The sequence below is a fragment of the Grammomys surdaster genome, unplaced genomic scaffold (genome assembly GCF_004785775.1).
Source record: "Grammomys surdaster isolate TR1022 unplaced genomic scaffold, NIH_TR_1.0 145, whole genome shotgun sequence".
Classification (NCBI taxonomy): Eukaryota; Metazoa; Chordata; class Mammalia; order Rodentia; family Muridae; genus Grammomys; species Grammomys surdaster.
The window spans coordinates 2,556,023-2,579,920 of NW_021604603.1; the positions used below are offsets into that span (position 1 = coordinate 2,556,023).

The 23,898-nt window shown below is 49.3% G+C and overlaps 1 protein-coding gene and 1 long non-coding RNA gene across 3 annotated transcripts in view; one reads left to right on the forward strand and one right to left on the reverse strand.

Moving 5' to 3' along the window:
• Pik3c2b (phosphatidylinositol-4-phosphate 3-kinase catalytic subunit type 2 beta) overlaps positions 1–23,898 on the forward strand; it is a 61,983-nt gene that overhangs the window by 35,679 nt on the left and 2,406 nt on the right. For both annotated transcript variants that reach the window (XM_028764642.1, XM_028764643.1), the window contains 20 exons: positions 393–515; positions 4,405–4,572; positions 5,098–5,209; positions 6,607–6,749; positions 7,882–8,070; positions 9,445–9,538; positions 9,657–9,751; positions 10,155–10,335; positions 11,071–11,178; positions 11,815–11,907; positions 13,507–13,636; positions 14,554–14,690; positions 17,153–17,322; positions 17,689–17,845; positions 18,139–18,248; positions 19,467–19,668; positions 20,076–20,200; positions 21,127–21,244; positions 22,284–22,365; positions 22,749–22,855. In XM_028764642.1, coding sequence (XP_028620475.1) covers positions 393–515; positions 4,405–4,572; positions 5,098–5,209; positions 6,607–6,749; positions 7,882–8,070; positions 9,445–9,538; positions 9,657–9,751; positions 10,155–10,335; positions 11,071–11,178; positions 11,815–11,907; positions 13,507–13,636; positions 14,554–14,690; positions 17,153–17,322; positions 17,689–17,845; positions 18,139–18,248; positions 19,467–19,668; positions 20,076–20,200; positions 21,127–21,244; positions 22,284–22,365; positions 22,749–22,855 — 2,644 coding nt within the window. The remainder of the gene's footprint in view (positions 1–392; positions 516–4,404; positions 4,573–5,097; positions 5,210–6,606; positions 6,750–7,881; positions 8,071–9,444; positions 9,539–9,656; positions 9,752–10,154; positions 10,336–11,070; positions 11,179–11,814; positions 11,908–13,506; positions 13,637–14,553; positions 14,691–17,152; positions 17,323–17,688; positions 17,846–18,138; positions 18,249–19,466; positions 19,669–20,075; positions 20,201–21,126; positions 21,245–22,283; positions 22,366–22,748; positions 22,856–23,898) is intronic.
• On the reverse strand, positions 16,695–17,921 carry LOC114618844. Its single transcript, XR_003711032.1, has 2 exons — positions 17,822–17,921; positions 16,695–16,858 (listed from the first exon to the last, which is right to left on the reverse strand). It is a non-coding gene; the product is annotated as an uncharacterized LOC114618844 (long non-coding RNA).

The following is a 23,898-nucleotide window of genomic DNA, read 5'->3' on the forward strand; positions in this document are numbered from 1 at the left end:
CACACACACACACACACACACACACACACACACACACACACACACACGCTAGTGTGTGCCTGTGTGCTGCACTGGATAGGACAGAACTGACTGTAAGGAAGAGGCTAGACAGTCATTCCCATGAAATGACAAAAACAACCAACCAACCAAACAAAACAAACAAAACAATCCTCCTGTACTCAGTGTGGGCCTGAAGCTTAGGGGGCCTAGGGATCCCGATCAAGCTCCTAAGCATACTTCCTTAAGCCTGGCTTGGTTGTCCTCACCCTGAGCCCATGCTGCATCCTCCAGAGATCAAGAGAAGTCTACCAGAGGAAACGGAAGTTGGCATCAGGGTGGCTGAGGTTGGTTTTAAGGGCAAGGTGTACTGACCTGCTCTGGTTGTTTTGTAGCTATGAAGATTTCTACCTCTCCTGCTCCCTCAGCCATGGTGGCAAGGAACTTTGCAGCCCCCTGCAGACCCGACGGGCTCACTTCTCCAAGTATCTGTTCCACCTCATCATCTGGGACCAGCAGTAAGTTCTCTCTCAGCCCCAGGAAGGCCTCAGCTAACTTACTTCAGGGATACCCTGGGCAGTAGTTAGACCTGGAACCAAGCACAGGCCTGGGTTAATCAGGTTCCATAGCTATCCTTATCCAGATAGGTCATCCAGCTTCTTGAGTCATCATTTCCTGACTCTTACCTGGGGACAGACGAATCATTCCTACCTTTCAAGTTATTAGGAACACCCAACCGGAAGTACCCATTAAAGTTCTTTATAATATATAATAGGTCATGTAAATACTATTTGTTGATTTTAAAAACACCTTTCTTGTTTTTCTCTTGCCTCTCTTAAAGCATTTAACTGGTGTTCAGATTTTATTTTTTTATTACTTTCCTTGCTTCCCAACATTCTCTTAGAATAGATAGAGGGGCTAAGATACAGCTTCAAATAGAGTGTTTGAATGGTGTATACAAGGCCCTGGGTTTTGGCCCTAGAACAGCAAAAAAAACCAAATCTAGAATCTCAACACTCAAGAGGCAGAGGCAAGAAGATGGCTGTAATTTTCAGGTCACCCTGGGCTACATAGCAAGTTCTAGGCCAATCAGGAGATCCCATCTCAATATCTATAAAAAGGGATAGGGCAGAGGGGGCTTGGCTTGTCCGTTATGGACAGTGCAGAGATGGTTATCTGGGAGACAGAGGATGGAAGCCAAGGAGTCAGGCTCTGTCTCTGGCTTTCTTGGTAATGTCATGCTCTCTCTAGCTTGTCGGTGCCTTAGCTTCTCAAATTGAAACTTGAGAACACCTGTTCAACCTTGAAGCGGGTGTGGCACTGAAGGGTGTGGCAAGTTATAAATATAATGACCACCAGCACAAGATGACATCAAATACTAGTTATTAACAATAAATCGATTTCTGGAAAGAAAGCTTCAGCCAAACAAGACAATGAGGGGTGAGGGGACTGTGAGGAGGGTGGTATTGCAGGTTTGTATACCTTCCCCCCTCCCCTGTCACCCAGTGCTTGTCTGTGCTGGACCTTATTTACCCTTCCGACAGTCAGAAAGCTCCTTGCTTGCTGTGTCTCACCCCCACCCCCCAAGCTTCACTTCCCTTGGCTATCATGTGTCCTCCTTTGCAAAGCAGCAAATGCAACTTAAGTGTGTGGAATGAAGATGATAGAGACGGAAGAGTGTCCGTGGGGGGAGGTCAAGGATTCTCAGGTAGTTGAAGGGTCTGGGTAATTGTTTTATAGAGGGACTAGAGGGAAGGCATAGCCTGTTCTTCATGCTTAGGTCATTCTTAGAGCAGTAACAAAGTACAACTGGCACTAACAAACACTTATGAGAACTCCCTGCCACACTGCAGACAAGGTAGTGGCATTAAGTGGTCCCTGAGAAGCAGAGCATGGCACTCCTGTCTGTAATAACAGCATTCAGGAAGTTGAGACAGAACGACTGTGAATCTGAGGGCAGACTGGACTACGTAGTGAGACCTGGGTTCAGTGTAATACTGCCAAAGTCAAGAGTCTCCATTGAGATCCCCCATCCTCACTAACCATGGGACCTGTTCTCTGACAGAGTTTGAGGTATGGACACAGCCCATCATCCCACGTGAGTGTCCTTCCACGACAGGTCCGAGATCTCTACCTTGTTACACAGGGGCAGGCCCTGTGGGAGGTTGTTCTCTATGTAGTCTTGGATATCCTGAAACTCACTCTGTAGAGCAGGCTGGGCTTGAACTCACAGAGATCTACCTCTGCCTCCTGTGTGCTGGGATTAAAGGCATGTACCACCACATGGCCTCTTAGCACTTCTTAATGAAGGCCAAGGCATGTGGGAAAAGGCACCACACACTGAAGCTCTGTTCTCAGCTTTGAGCCTGCCACCCTCAGTAGATGGTGCTGGAGACACAGCCTGGAATAGAAGCAGTTCTAGGAGTGCGCTGAAAGACTTGGAAGAATGGTCAGGACACTTAAGAAAGTACCTTGCTCAGTGGTAGAGGGTTTGCCTAGATTCATCAGTAGCTCAAAGATGAAGCAAACCAATAAATAGGAAAGTACTGGGATAGCTGAGCATGGTGGGCCACACCTGTAATCCAGCACTTAAAAGGCTAAAGCAAGAGTTCAAGGCCAGCCTAAGCTAAATAATGAGATAAGATGAGGGAGTGGGTGGGTGGGGGATTGGGGACAATCAGACAGACAGACAGCAACAGAATGAGAAAGGGATAGAGACCAAACTTGGCCCACTGTCTACTGCTTGATAAACAAATGTGCTCTCCTTCACTGTCCTCATCTTAGCATCTGAGCTCTGACCTTCTCGGTTCCTGTTTCTCTGTTCCAGGTGGCTGGCAGTGACTAATGCCCAGGGGGATACTTGTGTGAAAATGCTATCTATGTCACATCAGCCAGGTCCAGTATAATAACTAATATCACACAGCAAAAAGAACCCAAACTATAAGCTGCTCTTCTCCTGGTGAACATGCCAAGGGCCAAGCTGTCAGTTCAGATGCCCAAGATTGTGAGTGGCTGAGCAGGAGTCTCACCCAGCACATCCCCTGAAGGAGATAGCCCCAGTGTTATAATGTTGGAGAAGAGCTCACAGAGAGGAAAATTTCCTAGGCCAGAAGAGTCAGCTCTTCAGGAGATGTAGTGGTTCCCTTGACCATGCCCAGGAAAAGGGTTAGGAAGGTCATTTTGGAATCCCAGATATACTGAGACCCAAGAAAAAGGGGAGGCCTTGCCTGCTTCTCTGTATTATGGTTTCAGTCAGACAGTTTGCCCCTCCCCTTTCCTTCTTCCTTCCCCCGTCCTTCCTTCCTTCCTTCCTTCCTTCCTTCCTTCCTTCCTTCCTTCCTTCCCAAGACAGGGTCTCATACTCATGCAGACTTATGGTAACCTTGAAATTCCAGCAGTCCTCCCGCCTCAGCCTCCCAAGAGCTGTGATTATGGCCATACCAGCAGTCAGCTCTTCTTCCTTGATGGATGACCAGACCAACCCCTCTCCCTGGCTATGGGGTCAGCTGCTTCTCCTTCCCACTGTAGTAGGACATGGGATCAGTTTGCTCTCAAAATAGGCCCAACAGCCGTGCTCTGTCACCTCCAGCCAAACCCAGCCTGGCATATCCACTGGCTGCTGAAGGGGCCCTAATTATAGCTGTGGGGCCCCCAGGGTAGAAGCAGCTGGGGCAGAGCAGGATTGTGCCAGTCTGCGGCTGCTGAGTGCCTTCTTTGAGTGGAGACTTCCCCCTGGAGTGAGGTGCAGTGAAGAGGGAGGCTGCCTTCTCTGTGACCTCTAACCTTGGGGGTGGCGACCCTGCCTCTGTGCCCTTTGGGTGTAAGAAGCAGCTGGGCCTTGGGCCAGCCAGGAGGGTGTGGCAGTGTGGACTTTGGCCCAGGGACAGCTTCCTGGAAAGGTAACAGGGTGGGTCCTGGCTTTCTTTTCCCTAGCCCCCCAGCTCTCTCCACTTCCCCACACCCAAATCTCCTTACCCTGAACTCAGAGGGTGTGGCTGGGTGTAGTCCAGTCAGGGCGGGACCGTGAAGAACTTCTGGCCTTGAGTGCTCGCTGCTTGTGTGTGTTCTCTTGGCCTTCCTTGTTGCCTTTCTCACTCCTAGGGAACTCTGAAGAGCTCCTTCTCTTTCTTCCTGTAACTCTGAGCCTGCTTTGGGGTTATGTCCCTGGGGCTAGGAGAGGGGACACAGACAGATGAGTAGGTTCTTGAGGGGGCAACCAAGCTGAGTGCACTGAGGGCAGAGGACCTGGTGCTTCTTCCTAGAGGCTCTTGAGACTTGTCCTAGTTCCTTGGGAAACATACCTAGGGACATAGGTGACACCCAAGTGGAAGGCTAATTCTCTGCTTGTTCTTGACACCCCCACACCCATCCCAGAAGGCTGTTGACTTTGGTCCCCTTGTTTCCTAGGATCTGCTTTCCGGTGCAGGTGAACAGGCTGCCTCGGGAGACTCTGCTATGTGCCACACTCTATGCCCTGCCCATTCCCCCTCCTGGGGGTTCCTCCGAAGCTAATAAGCAGAAGCGGGTGCCTGAAGCTCTGGGTTGGGTCACTACCCCTCTCTTCAACTTCAGGCAGTACGTGAGCTCCAGGGGAGCAGCTTCTGACCTTGGAAAGGAACAAGAGGGATGGAGATAAAGCCTGGTTGTTATACTCAGTACTCCCTGAGAAGGGTTGGCCACATGGAGCTCACTGTGAAGCTCAGAGGTCCCTGTCCCAGTAGAGAACTCAATGCAGAGAACTGGTGACCAGGACTATTGATGTAACCTGGTGGGGGAGGGGACATGGGAAAGCACTGTCCCTATAACAAGTCATCTGGACCTTCCATCGGAGGGCTTCAGAGGTCATCTACCCAGGCCTCTCTACCTCATGGAGACCTCCCTGCCAAAGGGTCATCCTGGTCAGGGAGTGGTGAGCTCAGAGAGGCTTTCTGCAACAGGAGCCTTCCTAGAGCTTAAAGTAAGACCCGTGGCCTATGGGGATAATCCAAGGCACAGGAATGAGGAAGAAGCTTCAGCTAGAAAAGGTTTGGGGATAAGTGAGCAGAAGAGAAACTCACAGCATAGGCACTGGTTGTTCATCTTACTCTCCTTCTGCCTTAGAGTCTTGACTTGTGGCCGAAAGCTTCTGGGCTTGTGGCCAGCAACACAGGAAAACTCCAGTGCCCGTTGGAGTGCACCTAATTTCCACCAGCCAGACAGTGTTATCCTGCAGGTGAGACCCAGACACTGTCTCTCACTCATCTGTCACACAACACCAAAGTTAGCTCCAAGGCTCCCATTGAGCTCTAGTTAGGAGCTCTGGGCATGGGATGAGATAGGGACAAGCATCTCAGTGAATGGGAGAACGTGAATGCAAGGCACCCCCTCCCCCAATTTCACAGCATCCTCTGAAGATAGGTCTGAGACCTTCTCCATTCATGGCTCCCCTTGCTTGGAGACCTCATACTTCTAGACCAGATCCAATTGGGTGCTTTTCTTGGGGCCCGAGGGAAAACATTGTCACTAGTCACTCAAGGGATCTGTCCTCCTTGGAGGGAGGGTGGGAGAGAAGCTGGCTCAATCCTGGTCCTGATTCCCATTTATCAAGCCCATGAGATACTGTGGTATGGAATAGGGGTTGGTACAACCAACAGACAATGAAGAAGAAAGATCCAGAGTGCGACTCCATTAGCAGGTGTTTTTGCCTTTGACCTTGCCTAGTACGTGGCAGATGCTCTTTGCACTTGCTGAGTGAGTGAGCCAATCCCTTGGAGAACCGGATCTTTCAGCTCTGATGCCCATTTTAGGAGGACATGTATTTTGGTGGCACAGAGCAGGTGATCACAGGCCCTAGAGTTAATAGAGCCTTCACTCAAGGTGTGATCCCAGATCCCAGCAGGCTACGGTGCCTCCAGGACTACACTAGGAGGTCTCCAGCTTCAGCCTGGGTACTCTCAGTGGCTTGCTCTATCAGTAGCCAATCAGGGTTTTGAAGTGGGGCTTATCCTGTCTTGCTCAACTCAGCCTTTCCCTCCCTTCCCCATTTTTCCCATCCATCCATTATTTATTTTTGACTTTTTTTTTTTTTTGAGATGGTTTCTCTGTGTAACAGCCCTGGCTGTCTTGGAACTTGCTTTGTAGTTCAGACAAGCCTCAAACTCTAAGATATTTGTCTGCTTCTGCTTCCTAAGTGCTAGGATTAAAGGCTTTAGCCCACTCCCCATCCCCCAGCCCATGTTTCCTTTTTTTTTTTTTTTTTTGAGGGGAAGGTTTAGATGGAACAGGGCCTCTCTATGATCGCTGACTGGCCTAGAACTTACTGTGTAGGTTGTACTGACCTCAAACTTGCAGCTATGCTTCTGCCTCAGTCTTTCTGAGTGCTAGGATTACTGGCGTGACACACTAGGCTTCTTACAGCTTCCTTTCAGTTTTTGCTGAAAGTTACAGCTGGGACTTTGGGAATCACCACAGGCATCAGGGTTATTTTACCAAGAGCCTCAGGGAAGGGGAGGCTGGAGGCCGGAGCAGCAGCCTGGGAGAGAGCAGCCGGGGACCAGGGAAGTGGCTGCCTCCACTGACACTGCCTCCTTCCTCTCCTTGCTGCTTCTGCTTCTCCGATCATATCCCAAGATTGACTTCCCCACCTCGGCCTTTGACATCAAGTTCACCAGCCCCCCTGGAGACAAGTTCAGCCCCCGCTATGAGTTTGGCAGTCTCCGGGAGGAGGACCAGCGCAAACTTAAAGACATTACGCAGAAGGAGGCCCTATACTGGTGAGGCCCGGGACACCTCCATATGTAGTGCAGGCTTCCCACTGTCTGACCGTATCTGCCTGACCTCTTACCTCCCAGCATCTAGGCCGTGCCATTGTGCTTGAGGACTGGAAGTAGTCACTGAAAGGGTCATTTCTACCACTTGGCAGTGGTGGCCGCCCCCAGACCTTTCTCTAGTTGACACTAGGGAAAGTGGATAGGGCAGGTCTGAAAATAGGATCCGAGAATGTCCGGTGCCACACTAGTGAGTGACCTGCCACTACCCCAGATACACTGCCTGGTTCTGGTGGGCCAGCTGACTGCTGTCTTCTCCACCCTGCCCCTACCTCCTCCTGCCCCTTCCTCCATACCAAAGGCCTTTGCATTTTTCTGGCCTTGTCACATTCCAAAAAAGATCAGGTGTCTTTGCAAGCTGGCAGCTCTCAGGAGTAAAGGAGCCTAGGCTGATCTCATCCTTGGAGCTGCTGTGTCCACCAGGACTGGAGAGGGAAGGGCGAGTGAGGAAAGTCAGAGCTCTTGATCATCCTAGCCACCTCTCTGGGCCCTGCATAGCCCTGTGCATATGCTGGGTGGGGGAACAAGAGAGGCAGACCTCCCTGCCCCCAGCCCACTCCTCACCCCTCATTTCATTAGCCCTTGGTTCCAGTCTTCCATTAGACACCTGATCTCAGGCGAGTCCCAATTAGCTACAGACCCTCTATAAATCAAAGAGAAATCCCGAGAGGCCTCACTTCTGACCAAACCCTGACAGGTGTTCCCCACTGCCCTCTAGTGGCTCTACTTGGAAGTAGTACCATCAGGGCATCCCCAGTCTGGTATTATATTGGCCTATGATTTCATCCTCAGTCTGAGAAATGTCCCAGAGATTGGATCAAAGGTGAGATGTGGACCCTGTTAACTTGCAGTCACCTGTGATCATTTAAAAACAAAAAACAAAAAACCAAATGATTAGTTTCTGTAGACATTCTGACTCAACTGGCATTGGTGTGGGACCTTGTTGCCAGAAGTCACCAAGCCCCTTCTGTGATAATGTGTGGTGACGTTGGGAAGCCATTGAATGGTAGTGTGTGCAGCAGTTCCCTTGGGATGGCAGTTCTGTGTGCTCCGGCCCACTCTGCCGCTCTCGCCGTAGGCTCACTGATGCGGACAAGAAGCAGCTGTGGGAGAAGCGCTATTATTGCCACACTGAGGTGAGCTCGCTCCCCTTGGTGCTCGCCAGTGCACCCAGCTGGGAGTGGGCTTGCCTGCCGGACATCTATGCTCTCCTGCAACAGTGGACTCACATGAACCACCAGGATGCCCTGGGACTCCTGCATGCCACGTGAGTTGTAGCTCCTACTTGTCCCTGCTCCAGGACTGCCATTACTGACAGACCAACTCAGGGAAAGCCGTGTCACAGACATGAGCACTCAGGGCTTTTCTACTCTCCCTTTTTGCTTTGTCTCATTTTTGCCTACTCTCGAACGTAACACAATCCTGTGAGTATCCCCATGTGCAAGTCACCTAGAGTCCGCCATGAACATTCATTTGCATGCATCGTGAAGAGTGCAAGTACGCACCTGTGCACCTGCTACACAGCTACACAGCGTTCAACTATTGTAAATACTTAGGCAGAAACTTTCTGTTAAACAATTTTGACTGGGTGGTGGTGGATCAAGCCTTTAATCCCAGCACTCTTGAGGTAGAGGCAGGTAGATCTCTGAGTTTAAGGCCATCCTGGTCTACAGAGCAAGTTTCAGGATAGCCAGGGCTACACAGAGAAGCCCTATTTTGAAACAAAACAACCAATGAACAAACAAACAACAACAAAAGACGTTTTTGTTTTTGAGACAGGGTCTCAATATGTAGCCTTCCTTGGCCTGGAACTCGACTTAATAGACCAGGCTGGTCTTGAACTCAGAGATCTGCCTGCCTCTGCCTCCAGAGTGCTGAGATTAAAGACATACACCACCATGCTCCAGTAGCACGCACATTACTAATAGAGTTCAGGGTTCCTCTTTTTTTGTAGGTGAAATTTACATATAAGAAAATACCTACATTCACCCAAAGTTTTAACAAATGCTCTCCCTTGTACAGCCCAAACCTTTTCCACTCTTCTTTCCTTTTCCTGAAAAGTTCTTAGGGTCACAGGGCTCCCAGTCTGAGACTCCTCAGCTGTCTTTTCTATATTGCACCCAGGCTTCCTGGTCTATTTCTTGCCATCTGAGTAATTAAATTATACCTGCCAATGAGACTTTTTGAGGCTACATCTTTGCTAATCCCTGAGAAACTCATTTTCCAGGCTGTCTATTGGCTTATATAAAACCCCACAGTTCTCAATTGCGCGCCTGGCATGCTTTGTATTATAGGATGTTACCCAGAAAACATGCTTCACCCACTCAAGGGCTCCTTGAGTTTCTAACCCAGTGCAGAAAGTTGAGGAAGAGCTTTGGGGGTGGAGTGGAACACTTTGTTTTATTTTTTTAAAGTGTTCAGGGAATGAGAAAGGTCACTATCCTATTCTTCACTGCCCAAGGGAGACTCTGTCCTTGGGGAAGGACCATCCCTAAGAACTGCCCTCCAGAAGAGATGCAGATCTTGGGGAAAATGACACTTCCTACTCCATGCCTCTGACCCCCAAGCACAAGGTTCTGTGGGCTCACATCTGAGTCACCGCCCATAGTGAGGATCGTCAAGGGTCCAAACTCTTTTGCAGCTTTCCAGACCAGGAGGTGCGGCGGATGGCCGTGCAGTGGATCGGCTCCCTCTCAGATGCTGAGCTGCTGGACTACCTGCCCCAGCTAGTACAGGTGGGAGGCCGTACGGTTTTCATGCTGCATCTGATCTCAGAAGCCAAGATCCCAGGGACACTAGTCAGTGTGGCCATAGGTGGTTAATAAAGCCGAATGTTTGCTTTCTTCTGAACAGGCCCTGAAGTATGAGTGCTACCTGGATAGCCCCTTGGTGCGCTTTCTCCTGAAGCGAGCCATCTCTGACCTGCGAGTGACCCACTACTTCTTCTGGTAAAATCATGGGAAGAAAGAAAGAAGGTAGACAGGGTCCTTAGGCCAAGACTATCTTCCCTATGGCAGGCCAGATCAAGGAGCTAAGAGATTAGGCTCCAGTATGTCGCTGATCTACCCTGTGGCCTTGGTCTAGTATCTTTCCTCAGGGCAGGTCTCAGTTCACCTCCATGTAACTCTGGGAGTATCATTTATGTCCCCCTTCTCTACCCATCCATGGCGGAAGTATAAAGGTAAGGTGAGCTGTAGAGGGGCTTCAGCTCAAAGACAGGGTAGATATTCAAACTATATTTCCCCCAAAGCAGGGGGCGGGTGCTTTTTAAATTGAGGTAGGATATGTATGACCCTTTCTTCCCTAGCTTGATACTGAGTAGCCTGATAGCCCATTTGTCCTGCCCTGCAGGTTACTGAAAGATAGCCTCAAGGACTCTCAGTTCAGCATCCGCTACCAATACCTGCTAGCAGCCCTGCTGTGTTGCTGTGGCAAGGGACTGAGGGAGGAGTTTAACCGCCAGTGCTGGCTTGTCAACACCCTGGCCAAACTCGCCCAGCAGGTCCGAGAGGCCACCCCATCTGCACGCCAGGTGAGTGGGCAAGGCTGGCTCTGCCTGTCCCTGTTTCTAACTAAGGCTTATGTATCCAGGAGTTTCCTTCTCACAGGCGTCCTGAACAGCAGGACAGAAAATGACTGTCTCCCATTTAGAAACTAGAAAGAGGTGGTTGTAACCCGCAGGCCTAAGCAGATGGTCCCCAAGCTGACTACAGCTCATGAGTGTGTTTTGTTTGGCTTGTAAATAGTAGAGTTTTGACTTGGCTGTTTGCTTTAAAGGTTAGGCATATTTGTGTATGCTGTCTATTGCATAGGCACATTCAGCAGGTGAGGGCTAGGATTCTGTCACTTCTTTGTGGGGAACTGTGGCTCGGGGCTGAGACAGGTGACAGAAAGGGACACTGTGCCACACCAGCAGTGCTTCTGATTTCTGACATTTAAAACTTGAGAGAATTCTATATGTAAGTCGGGATTGTCAGCTTTTCTAAGCAATGCCGAGGAAGGATTTTACCCCTTGGGGTGTTCTTGCCCTTCATTCTATGCCTGCTTCTTATATTCTCCTGGATGTCTTCCCTCTGTAGAAACTCAGGTGTGCTTTTTGTGCACTCAGCAAGTCTGGGGCCCAAGTGGGTGATTGTCCCTCCCAAGAGTTGCTCAGAGGTTGTCCCTGTTATTCAGGCACAGGTACCTTCCTCTGGGAGACACCTGGCTCTGAGTGGAACCTCTAGGCCTCTCACCTCATCCCTGCTTTTCCCTATTCCCTCTGAAGGGTATCCTCCGTAAGGGCTTGGAGGAGGTGATGCAGTTCTTTGCCCTCAATGGTTCGTGCCGTCTGCCGCTTAGTCCCAGTCTGCTGGTGAAGGGCATCGTGCCCAGGGTGAGTCACTGCTAGGTGTGGAACTTCAAAGACTGGGGCACACTTTGGGGAGATGAGGGCCTCCTTACCCTGTCTTAGGAGAGGAGGGAGGAGGGCAAACAGCTGACCTCTTCCCCGGTTGACTATGCGTGGGCATGGCTTGACAACTGTAACTGTGCAGGGCAGAGGAACTGGGCCAGCAGCTGGGTCTCCCGATGCTGCTGAGGATGAAGCTGGGGAAGGTGGCGAGGACGGCAGCTCTCGGCCGTGTGCCTCGACTCACTGTCCAGCACGGGTCTTTTGTTGGTTTTTACGTTCCATCCTCACAACTCTGAGGCAGTTGGTAGTATTAGGAACGTGTAGAACATGAGATTTACTAGCAGTCACAAACTAGTAAGTTCTGTAGAGAGTGATGGGAAGGGGTGGGCAATCGGATGGTAGAGCCACCGGTCCTAACAACCTAAGCCGAGATGAGAGACTCGAGGAAAGGGACGTAGATTTTGGTTTCCTGGGAAATCTGGAGGACGCAATGAACACATCCTAGGTGGACCAGCAACAGGAAGGTAGACAGCGCTCTGGTTCACCGCGAAGAGGGTCCTTTCCCTTCCTGGCTGCGGACTACCCTGATGTCAGTCGCTTACCCTCTCTACTATGCAGGACTGTTCCTACTTCAACTCCAATGCTGTTCCCCTCAAGCTCGCCTTTCAAAATGTGGATCCCCTGGGGGAGAACATCAGAGTCATCTTCAAGGTGAGAGTGCCATACTCAGCGGCTTGGCGGCACATGCCTGAAATCTCAGCACTTAAGAGGCTGAGGCAGAGGGATTGCCATGAGGCAAGCCTGGGCTATGTAATGAGACACTGTTTCAGAAAACAAAATGAAGCAAAACCAATACTTTACTTATGCCTGGTGGAATGAAAACAGTGAGAGAAAAGAATGCTCAAGACTGTCAGGAAAGGCCTGGACCATTCCTATTCTCCTCTCTCCTCCTCTTCTCCCTCCTCCTCCTCTTCCCCTTCCTCCATCCCACCTCCACTCTCACCCGTATTGCTGGGGATTGAGCTCAGGGTCTTGAGCATACTAGGCAACAGCTTTGCCTCTGAGCCACATCTCCAGTCCACTCATACCCTTGGAAAGACTAGCAGATAAAAGGGGATTTTGATACATTCTGCCTGGCCCCAGCAGTGTTAGGAGAAATAGAGGCAATCGATAGGTCAGAATATGGAAGCACTTTCTGGGAGGCGGGGCTACTCCCACAATGCCATGGGTAAGGTGATAATCATATTCTAGTAAAAGATATGGCTGGGTGCTAGGGAATTTATATGAGGTACTGGTTAGACTAGATGAACCTCACACTCTCCCTTCTGACTGGCTCCTCCATGGTGGTGAGAATGATGGTGCCAGAGTATATGCTGCAGGGGGACAGGCAGCACAGAGTATAAGCTGCAGGGGGACAGGCAGCACAGAGTATATGCTGCAGGGGGACAGGCAGCACAGAGTACATGCTGCAGGGGGACAGGCAGCACAGAGTATATGCTGCAGGGGGACAGGCAGCACAGAGTACATGCTGCAGGGGGACAGGCAGCACAGAGTATATGCTGCAGGGGACAGGCAGGTAGTACCTACCTGAGGCTCAAAAATAGAACATATACTTAGCATTCACCTGGCTCTTGGTTCAATTTCTAGAACTCAACAAGTAAAATAAATATACTCTATGACTCGAACCTTATAGTGCACATTTGCTGTATAGTACAGCTAGTTCCTGATCCGGTATAAACAGTCACGTTTTTAAAAGGCCTGGGGAGCTGTGCAGTGGTGGTGCATGCCTTTCATCCCAGCACTTGAGAGGCAGAGGCAAGTGGATTTCTGAGTTCGAGGCCAGCCTGGTCTACAGAGTGAGTTCCAGGACAGCCAGGGCTACACAGAGAAACCCTGTTTCGAAAAACCAAAAAAAAAAAAAAAAAAAGCCTGAAGAATAAGACATAATGGGGGTCTATACCTGTAATCTAGCACTCACAGGTCAAGGCAGGAAGATTGCTGGTCAAGACCAGCCTGAGCTGCAGAGAGACCTTGTCACAGGGTTAGTGATCAGAGGAGTTTCTTGCAGAAAAGGAACTATAATGGGCATGCAGGAATATTGGGGGTGGGAGACACCGAAAAAGACAAACAGCAGGGATCAGTGTCCCCTCTCTTCCTCCTTGACCTCAAGTGGGCCCGGTCAACAGGTAAGTGGTGCAAAGCTGAAAAACTGCAGCTTCTCCCTGCCACAGGAGTTTGGAAGGCTGCGGGGGTTGGAAGGCTGCAGAAGGGAGTGGAAGTGGATTTTAATGGCTCTTCTTCCTTATCCAGTGTGGGGATGACCTTCGCCAGGACATGCTCACCCTGCAGATGATCCGCATCATGAGCAAGATCTGGGTGCAGGAGGGGCTGGACATGCGCATGGTCATTTTCCGCTGCTTCTCCACTGGCCGAGGAAAAGGTCAGTGGGGAGGCGGGCCAGGGCATCCCTTCCCTTGCTGCCTTCTGCCTGTTTCCCAACAATGGAGAATAGGAGGGCAGGGTTATTCCATGAGAAGATGTGGGGTGACTTGAAAAAAGAAAGTAAGGGAGAGACTGTTGCAAAACAAAACAGAGTGGGAGGCATAGCAACCTCTGTGGACTTTGGATCTTGATCAAACAAACCAATTGTAGTTCTGAGATGGCTGTAAGAAATCTGAAAATCAGCTGGCTTCAAGGGCTGCTGCCCATTTTTCTTTTCTTTTTTTTTTTTTCTTGGATATGACACATACTGGTTATTGTGTACTTGTTGATCATACTTAAAAGTATTTATGCACGAGATGGCATGTCTAGAGCCGAGGGTAGTGACAACACGCCTGTGATCCCAGCTCTCAGCTGAGGTGCAGGATCAGAAGTTTGAAGCCAGCCCTGGACTACAGAGTGAGACCCTGTCTTGCTCTGTCGTTAGTACTCCAGCAGGAGCGGCAAGAAATAGGAGGCTAGCTAGGTAATGGAGGGGATATGAGATTAGCTAAGTGTTGGTGCTCATTGAAGCTGGGTGGTGATTAAAAAGGCATTGATTAAAAAAAAAAACAAAAACCACTTTCATTTTCATTCTGTGTGTGTGTGTGTGTGTGTGTGTGTGTGTGTGTGTAAATTCTATAGTAAAATTCAAAAAGAGGGAAAAAAAAGAAACATTGAACTGTGGAAGCATGGAGCCAGTCGAGACTTTGTGATGTAGATGTGGTCTTCTGCCCATCATCCATCATGTGTGTATCCCTCCTAATAGCAGACTTTGTCCAAAAGCCCTAGAACTTAGCTCATGGGAAGCACCTAGCCCTGCTGCAGTAGACTTCTTCCCTGTGTTCTGGAGCATAAGCCCGACCCCTTCTTTCTCAGGGATGGTAGAGATGATACCCAACGCAGAGACACTGCGCAAGATCCAGGTGGAGCATGGCGTGACTGGCTCCTTCAAGGACCGTCCCTTGGCCGACTGGCTACAAAAACATAACCCCGGGGAGGATGAATATGAAAAGGTAGGATTGATGACTCAGAAGCTCGAGAGCTGAGGCTGTGTGCCTGACTGTGGCATATGGCTCTGCTCTCGCTGGACCTGCATGTCCACAGATGAGCATCTCAGCTTCCATGCTTCTGTGTAGATGGGTCAGATGCCTCTTGTAAAGTAACACTATTCTTTGATATTGGTCAGAGAAACTTTCCTTGGGTCTTACCGGAGGAGTGGGGCAGCTTTTGTGAGCTTGACTGTATCTGTCCTAACTATGGATCCAGGCCAGTTGCCCTCGAACATCCAGGGGGCTGTGGAGAATTCAAGATGGCAGCAAGAGGCTTTGGCTGTCATTTTTAATCCAGCCCCTTGTGCAACTAGAAGCCAAGATGGAGGCTATTGGTGAGACTAACAATGAGAGCAAAGAGGCCTGGCCGGCCCCGGGCTACAGGAAGAAAGTGAGCCTCCAGGGATGGTAGGACCTTGGTGGCTTGCTGTGAGCCATGGTCAGTACGCAGCTTCATGACTGTATTCTTTGGGTTAATGGAGTATGGGGCGAGAGTGGAAAGGGGCAGGTCGTGATAAGTCCAGCATCTGCACCACTGCCTTTGTCATTCAGCCTGGCCTGCCCCAGTCTCATCCTCTGCTCATCCAGGCTCAAGGGTAGGGGATACAGGCATGTGGTTAGTCAATAGTAGCCTTTGTCTAGAAAGCTATTTCCTTTTTCTCAGCCTTAAAAACTTCTCCTTCTATATTGTACAGCTCAACATATCTTTGGAGAGGACTACTATTGAATCTTCGCTCCCTCCTTCAGACCCATATGCTATTTATACCAACATGTTTTCCTGGTGCTGAACGTTTCCCATATCGCACACCGTGCTAGGTGTTAGAACTGTAATTACTCCATGCCAGTGTACTAGCAAGTCATAATAAATGTGGAAGTATCTCCAACAAGCAGACACATACCTCGAAGCTATCTTTGTTAATTTCCCCCTTTTTGGTTTTTTGAGACAGGACCTTGCTCTATAAAATAGCTTAGGTAGGCCTGGAACTCATGTTCCCCCCACCCCCAGCTTCCTGAATGTTGGGATTACAGGAGTGAGACATGGTCCTGGTAGTTTCTTATGGTAACGCCTAGAAGAAAAGATCTTGACTATATTCAGTAAGCAACATCCACATTTCATCAGGGAGACCCTCAAGTAAGGAGAAGGACCGTATAAATTGAGGTTCATACCTGTCCTGCTCAGGGAGGAGGGAAGAGGAGTGCACTCATTACTGGTGGCCATTAGACCAGCATGTTTTGATCTTCCAGAGGCCTTATCTGAAGAGAATGCCTGTGATGAGCAGGTTAATAGAGATGGTAAGCCAGAGCTGGGGTTGAGTAGGCTATGCTCCTTTTAAAGTGGTTTCCTTTCATTTATAGATTTTTTTTTCTTTCTAAGAAACGATCTTTCCTTTACAGAAACTGAATTCTGTGATGTCTGGCTTTTTGAGACAGCGTCTTATTATGTAGCCTGGCTGGCCTAGAACTCACTATGTAGACCAAGCTGGCCCCAAACTCAAAGAGGCCTGCCTCGGCCTCCCAAGTGGCACCATGCCTGACTCCCTCCTTTTTGTGTGTGTGTATGAACATGAGTGGGCTTAGTGCACACATCTATGGATGTGCAGGCCAAAGCAGGTCATCAAGTGTCTTCCTCTGCCAGTGTACTTTACTGTCTGTGGATAGGATCTGTTCATAAGCTGGAAGCTTACTGTTTCAGCTTGCCTGGCAGGCCAGTGAACTCCCAGACTCTGTCTGACTCTGTCCCACCACACTGGGGTTCCAGGCATGCACGGCCATACCCAGCTTTTTTTTTTTTTTTTTAACTTCATTACTACGGGTTCAAACTCAGATCCTCATGCTTATGGCGCAAGTCCTCTTACACCAGCCCCTCCCACCCCTTAAGCCCAAAAATATCCCCAACACATTTTTACCAAATAGAGAGATCTGATTCTCAAGTGCAAAACACCGTAAGAAGTGTGAAGCTGCCTCAGCTATTCTCTGGAGTGGGGTGATTTTAATTAGGTAAGCACTTAGCTGGCATCAAGTACTCTGGGAGTGGATTGTTATTTGGGACAGGAAGACGGGTGGATGAAGAAAGGTCAGGTGCCTTTAGTTCCGATACTCAGTAGCCAGACTCAAGTCAGGGCTATCATGACCTGCGGGAAAAGTTTTAAGCATCAGCCTTTCTGTTCAGTAAGTCTTCCTGTCTGGACTTGCTCATGCCCACTGTCTCTCTAGCCAAAAAACCAAATTCAGATGAAAGGTATATATAGACATATAAGCCTCCCATCTCCTTCTACTTCAGAAAGCATGGAGGACGTTTCTGTGTACATAGTGTGTGCTTTGGTATATGATGAAGGTAATCAGGCAGGTACTGATGCTGCTGGCGTTCTCATGAGAGAAGAGGGTTAGAGCTGGCTGTGGCTCCACCCCTGCCTCTGCTTTCACAGGCTGTGGAGAACTTCATCTACTCTTGTGCTGGCTGCTGTGTAGCTACATACATCTTGGGCATCTGTGACAGACACAATGACAACATCATGCTGAAGACCACGGGCCACATGTTCCATATAGATTTTGGCCGCTTCCTGGGCCATGCACAGATGTTCGGTAATATCAAGAGGTAAGTGGCTTCCTGTGTCTCAGAGGGCCAGAGTGGTTCAGAACTGGGGCACAAGACAGTGACTGGAGCAGCTGGGCCTCAGAGCACTGACCCTGGGCTGAGCAGCTCAGGGGACCAGAAGACTGATAAGGAGCTCAAGTTTGCACACAGCCTTGTGCAAAGACCAGCTCTTATCCTTCTTCACTGAGGACCAAGCAAAGCGACAGGAAGCTGAGAACCATTGAGGAGCGGGGAGAAAGTATTGCTAGATCCCAGGTCAGAACACATAGTGAGGGGCAGAGGAAAGCAAAGTGGACCTTGATGGAGCTTACAAGGTGACCTCCCTTCTCCATATTGACCTTCTACCTGTATGTTCCCTTGGCCCAGGGACCGTGCCCCGTTTGTCTTTACCTCGGACATGGCCTATGTCATCAACGGGGGTGACAAGCCTTCCAGCCGCTTCCATGATTTTGTTGACCTTTGCTGCCAAGCCTACAACCTCATTCGCAAGCACACTCACCTCTTCCTCAACCTTCTGGGCCTGGTGAGAAGCTTCATCTCTTTGTGAACTCTCCTGTTATTACCTGGCTCCATCTGCAAGGCTGCCCTGGATTGTTCCAGAGGATCCCTGGAGCTCCACTCCTCCCAACTGTGTCACATGACTTCCCTAAGGGCAGGCAGCCAAACTACCCAGGGACAGTGGTGCCTGACCTCTTTAGTCCCTCAGTTCCTGTGGCCCTCTAACCTCTGCCCACAGCATCTGTCTATAACCCCAAAGGCTCAGAGAGGAAGCAGTGCTGGGCTGCTGTGACAGGCAGATCTCCTTTTCTCTTCCAGATGTTGTCCTGTGGAATCCCTGAGCTCTCAGACCTGGAGGACCTCAAGTATGTGTATGATGCCCTGAGACCTCAGGACACAGAGGCCAATGCCACCACCTACTTCACAAGGTACATGCAGCACGAACCAGTGCTGCCCACCCAAGTGGTCCGCAGGCTGGGCAGTGGGAAAGGCTTAGCCCAAATGTTAGTGCCAGGGCTGTGGTCTGCTATCCCGGTTTTGCCTTGGTAATCACTTTGTTCCTGTCTGCATTCTGAAGCTAATGTATAAGTAGCCCTGGCTGTCCTGGAACTTACTCTGTAGACCAGGGTAGCCTCAGACTCAGAGGTCTGTCTGCCTCTGCCTCCCGAGTGCTGGGATTGAAGATATGTACCACCACTGCCTATCCCTGATTTGTCTTTTTACCAGGTCCCAACCAGAAACTTTGTCTAGGAGTCAGGATGGAAGCTGGATTTTATAAAAAGGTTTTCTTTTTAGTTTTTCAAGACAGGGTTTTTCTGTGTAGTCCTGGCTGTCCTGGAACCTGTTCTATAAACCAGGTTGGTCTTGAAGGAACTCAGAGATCCACCTGCCTCTGCTGGGGTTCAAGGTGTGAGCCCCCACACCTGTTTTTTTTTTGAAGATTTATTTACTTTTATTTATATGAATACACTATAGCTGTTTTCAGACACACTAAAAGAGGACATCGGATCCCAATACAGATGGTTGTGAGCCACCATGTCGTTGCTGGGAATTGAACTCAGGACCTCCAGAAGAGCAGTCGGTGCTCTTAACCACTGAGCCATCTCTTCAGCCCTTGCCCCCAACCTGGTTTATAATCATTCTTTTCGTCAGACCCTCTCCATTTCATTGGACCTCACTGAGAATTTAATGTTTTTGAGAAGTGCCTAGTGTGGTCCTTGAATTCCATTTGATAGTACCATGTGGACATGTGCTGTCCCAAGTTCCCTTTTCCCTTGGCAAAAGGAACAGGAACTCAGGATTCACAGACATAAACTGCATGAGATGACTATGTCAGTCATGTGCTCTGTGAGACTGTTACATTGGGAATGTAATTTGATCTGGTAGTTATTTTCAGAACTCAGGGCTGGGCATGGTAGCACACACCAGTGATCCTGGTACTTAGGAAGCTGAGGCAGGAGGATCAGTGGCTCAGGGCATGAATTTGAGGCTAGGCTACACAGTGAGATCCTGTCCTACTTCCCCACAGAAAAAAAGGAAAAAACAAAGCAAGCCACCTCAGGACTTGGGATATCTGCTTGGGTAGCAGTCAAGGCAAAGGGAGGTTGGGTCCCTAGCTACATCCCTCATTTTCCATGCTCATACAGATTGATTGAGTCCAGCCTGGGCAGCGTAGCCACAAAACTCAACTTTTTCATCCATAACCTGGCTCAGATGAAGTTCACAGGCTCAGATGACCGGCTGACCCTCTCCTTTGCCCCCCGAACACATACTCTTAAGAGCTCTGGCCGCATCCGTGATGTCTTTCTCTGTCGGCATGAGAAGGTCTTCCACCCCAGCAAGGGCTATGTAAGTGTTCTTCCTCTCTGATCCTCTGTCGATCCCTGTCCTCCGGGCTTCTTAGGGTTAACTCTCTGTACATCTGCACAGTGGGCCCTGGAGTTTACTGAGGCTATTGACTGGGAATAAACCCAGACAGACCAGTTCCCTTGCTTATGTGACCTGCACAGTGGGCTCAGGGTGCTGAACTGGTTGGTAATTTTGTGAGTCGTGTGTCCTATGAGACACAGGCAGGAAGTCTCTGCTTTTAGGTTCCTGCTTGTGTGTTGCCTACCCTCTTCACTAGAGACTTTCTTTCAGGAATATAACACACACACACACATATGCACGCACGCGCACACGCACACGCAGGCACTCCTACTCCCCTCTGGCAGGCAGCCGGTCAGGCAGGTGTACTCTGAGTTTGGCCTTTGCAGATCTATGTGGTGAAGGTGATGCGAGACAATGCTCACGAGGCAACGTACATCCAGAGGACATTTGAGGAGTTCCAGGAACTGCACAATAAGCTGCGCCTGCTCTTCCCGTCTTCCTTCCTGCCCAGGTAGCCCCTCTCCCCTAATCCTGCTAGAACCGAAGGATACAGGGGGAGGAGGAGGGGAGTGGCTAGCAGGCAGGACTGCTGTTTCAGAAGGAACCATTTCAAATTGAGGATGCTTGGTGTTAGGCTTGGTAACAGGTGCGCCCCCTGCTGGCTCGCATCACCAGGCATCCGACCGCCTTGCTCTAGCCTTGGAAAACAAAACATGGGGGCACCAGCCAGAAGGAAAGTCAGCTGAGCTGAAAGCAGGGCACTAGGTGAATCTGAACATATGACTCAAAGTTTATAATGTATCAAAAGAATTTATGTGTGTGTATATAATATATTATATATACGTATATAATGTACTATATATATAATACAATGTATATATGTGATAATATATAGTATGTAAATATAATAGCACATATATATATATATATGTATATATATAAATTGAAATGGAAGGACTTTCAATAGCTACATCATGAATGAGCCTAAATGAAAGATGCCAGGCACAAGATGATTCGATTTATTGGAGTCCCCCAGAGTAATCAGAGTCTTACAGACAGAATGCAGAATCGGTGGCTGAGGTATAACAAGCATTCTACTTCAGCTTTGCAAGATAGAAAGAGTTCTGGACCTGACTTCCCATGGTGTTTATGCTACACGGTGAATGTATTCAATGCCACAGAGCCATACACAGAAGTCTTACAATAAATGCCCGATGGTTAAAAGAATTCTCTAAGGTCCTAGGAAGTGGGGTGTGTGTGTGTGTGTGTGTGTGTGTGGTGTGTACTGGGGAGTCTGGTAGGAGTCAGGGAGGCAAGGGTCCCCCAGAAGAGAAGCAAGCGAGGATCAGGTACCTAGAAATGCAAATGAAATGTCTGAACCCTCCTGTTCACTCCCTGCCCCTGTGTCCTTTTTCTGCCTGTCCCTCTACCCTCTAGCTTCCCTAGTCGGTTTGTGATTGGCCGCTCCCGGGGAGAGGCAGTGGCTGAGAGACGGAGGGAAGAGCTAAATGGCTACATCTGGCACTTGATTCATGCAGCCCCTGAGGTGGCTGAGGTGAGTGAGTAGGTGTAGGGTGTGAGAGAGGAGTAGGTCTGAGTCCTGGGGAGTCACGAGGGGTCTGTAAACTGGGGAATGACCAATGCCTGGCTCTACTTCAGATGAGAGAGCACAGGTGGATCTAGCCTCAGACCTAGGTTTGGTTTGTAGTGGGTCTAGCCTCAGACCTAGGTTTGGTTTGGTTTTGCTTTCATTTCCTGTGCTTAGTTAGAAACATTCACCCAAGAAAGGCTTGTGTTTCAGGCCCAGACTAACTCAGGGATACATCCTGCCCCAGCTGTGTGTGTCAGTGGGGAAGTAGAGAAGAGAGGAATACAATGCTGTAGACTGCTTTTGGCTGGAAGTGGCCTGGGTGTTTTTATTTACTTGTCTTTGTCTGTTTTATCTTTTGAGATGGGGTCCCATAGTTTTTGTTTTTAGAGACAGAGTTTCTCTGTGTAGCCCAAGCTTTCCTGGAACTCACTCTGTAGACCAGCCTGGCCTTGGTCTACCTGCCTCTGCCTCCTGGGTGCTGGGATTACAAGTGTGGACCTCCGTCACTGCCGCCCAGCTTGGGGGGTCTCGCTCTGTAACTCAGGTTAGCCTAGAACTCACTTTGCAGACTAGGCTAACCTTGAACTTGTAACAGTCTACCCTTTGCTTTTTGAGTGCTGAGAGTATTTATTCCCCCACACATCCAACCACTGGCTATTTTTTTATTTTAAAAAAATGTGTGTGGGGCTGGAGAGATGGCTCAGCAGTTAAGAGCACTGACTGCTCTTCCAGAGGTCCTGAGTTCAAATCCCAGCAACCACATGGTGGCTCACAACCATCTGTAATGAGATTGGATGCCCTCTTCTGGTGTGTCTGAAGACAGCTACAGTATATTCATAAATAAAATAAATAAATAAATCTTTAAAAAAAAAAGTGTGTGTGTGTGTGTGTGTGTGTGTGTGTACGCACGTGCACGCCTGTCTGTCTGTCTGTGTGCAAATAAAATTAACCCTTCCATGGTCATGTCTTACTGAAGAGTGGCCTGTTTTCTGGTCTGTTCCAGTGTGATCTGGTGTATACTTTCTTCCATCCCCTGCCTCGAGATGAGAAGGCTTCAGGCCCCAGCCCAGCTCCGAAGTCCTCAGGTACAGTACCCTCCCAGTGGTGCAGTACCCTCCCGGTGGTATAGTACCTTCCTGGTGGCTGTCCTGCCAAACCACAGCCCCACTTCTTTCTCAACCCTTTTTCCTGTTCAGTTGTTTACTTGCTGAGGCCTCAGGCTTTCCATCCAGGCTGTAGTGTCCACAGCTCTATGGCTGGGTTTCCTAGGGGATGGCTAGTTAGTTAGTGATTACTCTGTCAGATAGAGGACACTCATCCCAGTCCAATTCTACGTGGCATTCCAGAGCACATGAATATCAGAAACCTGACAGGCTGGGGCAGGGCTTCAGGAAGGAAGTAGAAATGTCTGCCTGGCATCAGTCAGGGGCACTACTGGCCTATAGACCTGTTTCCTTTATTTCTACAGATGGGACATGGGCCCGGCCAGTTGGGAAGGTCGGTGGGGAGGTGAAGCTGTCGATCTCCTACAAAAACAACAAACTCTTCATCATGGTGATGCATATTCGGGGCTTGGTAAGTGCAGGCAATGGCTCTCTCTCATTTGGTCTTTGGTCTTTTTGTTGGTGGTTTTTGGACGAGTCAGTCCTTCTCCACCCCTGGATAATGAAAGTAACCACAGAAGTTTATTGAGCCTCCACCACAGACTGCCCACGCCAGGCCTGCGGTTGACCAGGCAATTCAAGACACGGCTGCTTGCTTGCTGTGGTCTGTGGTGGTATCCTGAGTACTGAGAGGAGAGCCTCTTTTTAAGATGACATTGGTGCCTCCCTCCAAGTGTTGCTGTGGGGACAAAATGAGATAATACATGGGAAGCACTTGCCTGCCTGAATAGTACTGTTGTGGTGGTGATTATAGTTTTATAAAGGAGAGACCCAGGAGGCTTCCTACCTGGCTATCATAATAGATCCATGTAGACAGGGTTGTGTAGACAGGGCAGCCCTTGGACTTCCTTCAGGCAGAGTCAAGGCAGTATACAGTTAACTTTGAGCCAGGTTCTAACAGCATCACGAATGGACAGAGAACTTTTGTCGAACATTTATGGCACACAGCATCCTATGTGGCTTCCTTTGGGGCTCGGAAAACAAACAAAACCTGGAACAGAGTCAGTCTAAGCGAAGCTGTAGTTAGCTGACCTTGAGCAAGCAGCCTCTGCTCTCTGATCCGTGTCTCTGCATCTAAGGGCTTCAAGGGACCAAATGACAAGTTAATCATGGAGAAAAGATGCCTGGAGCCCCCCCCCACCCCCCATGGCTCATTTACAACTGTAGTACAAGCCAGGCATCGTGAGATGTTCCTTTAATCCCAGCACTCGGGAGACAGAGGCTCTCTGTGAGTTTGAGTCGAGCCTGGTCTGTGTAGTGAGCTCCAGGACAGCCAGAGCTATAGAGAGAGAGACCCTGTCTAGAAAAACTGAAACTGAAAAATAATATATCTGTATATCTAATGTAATCACAGTAGGTGTTTTTAATCGGCGTGTATTGAGCTGAGAATCAGACAAAAAGATTAAGTGTGTACCACAGAAACACCAGTGGGAGAACAAGAGAGAGTCTAGATCA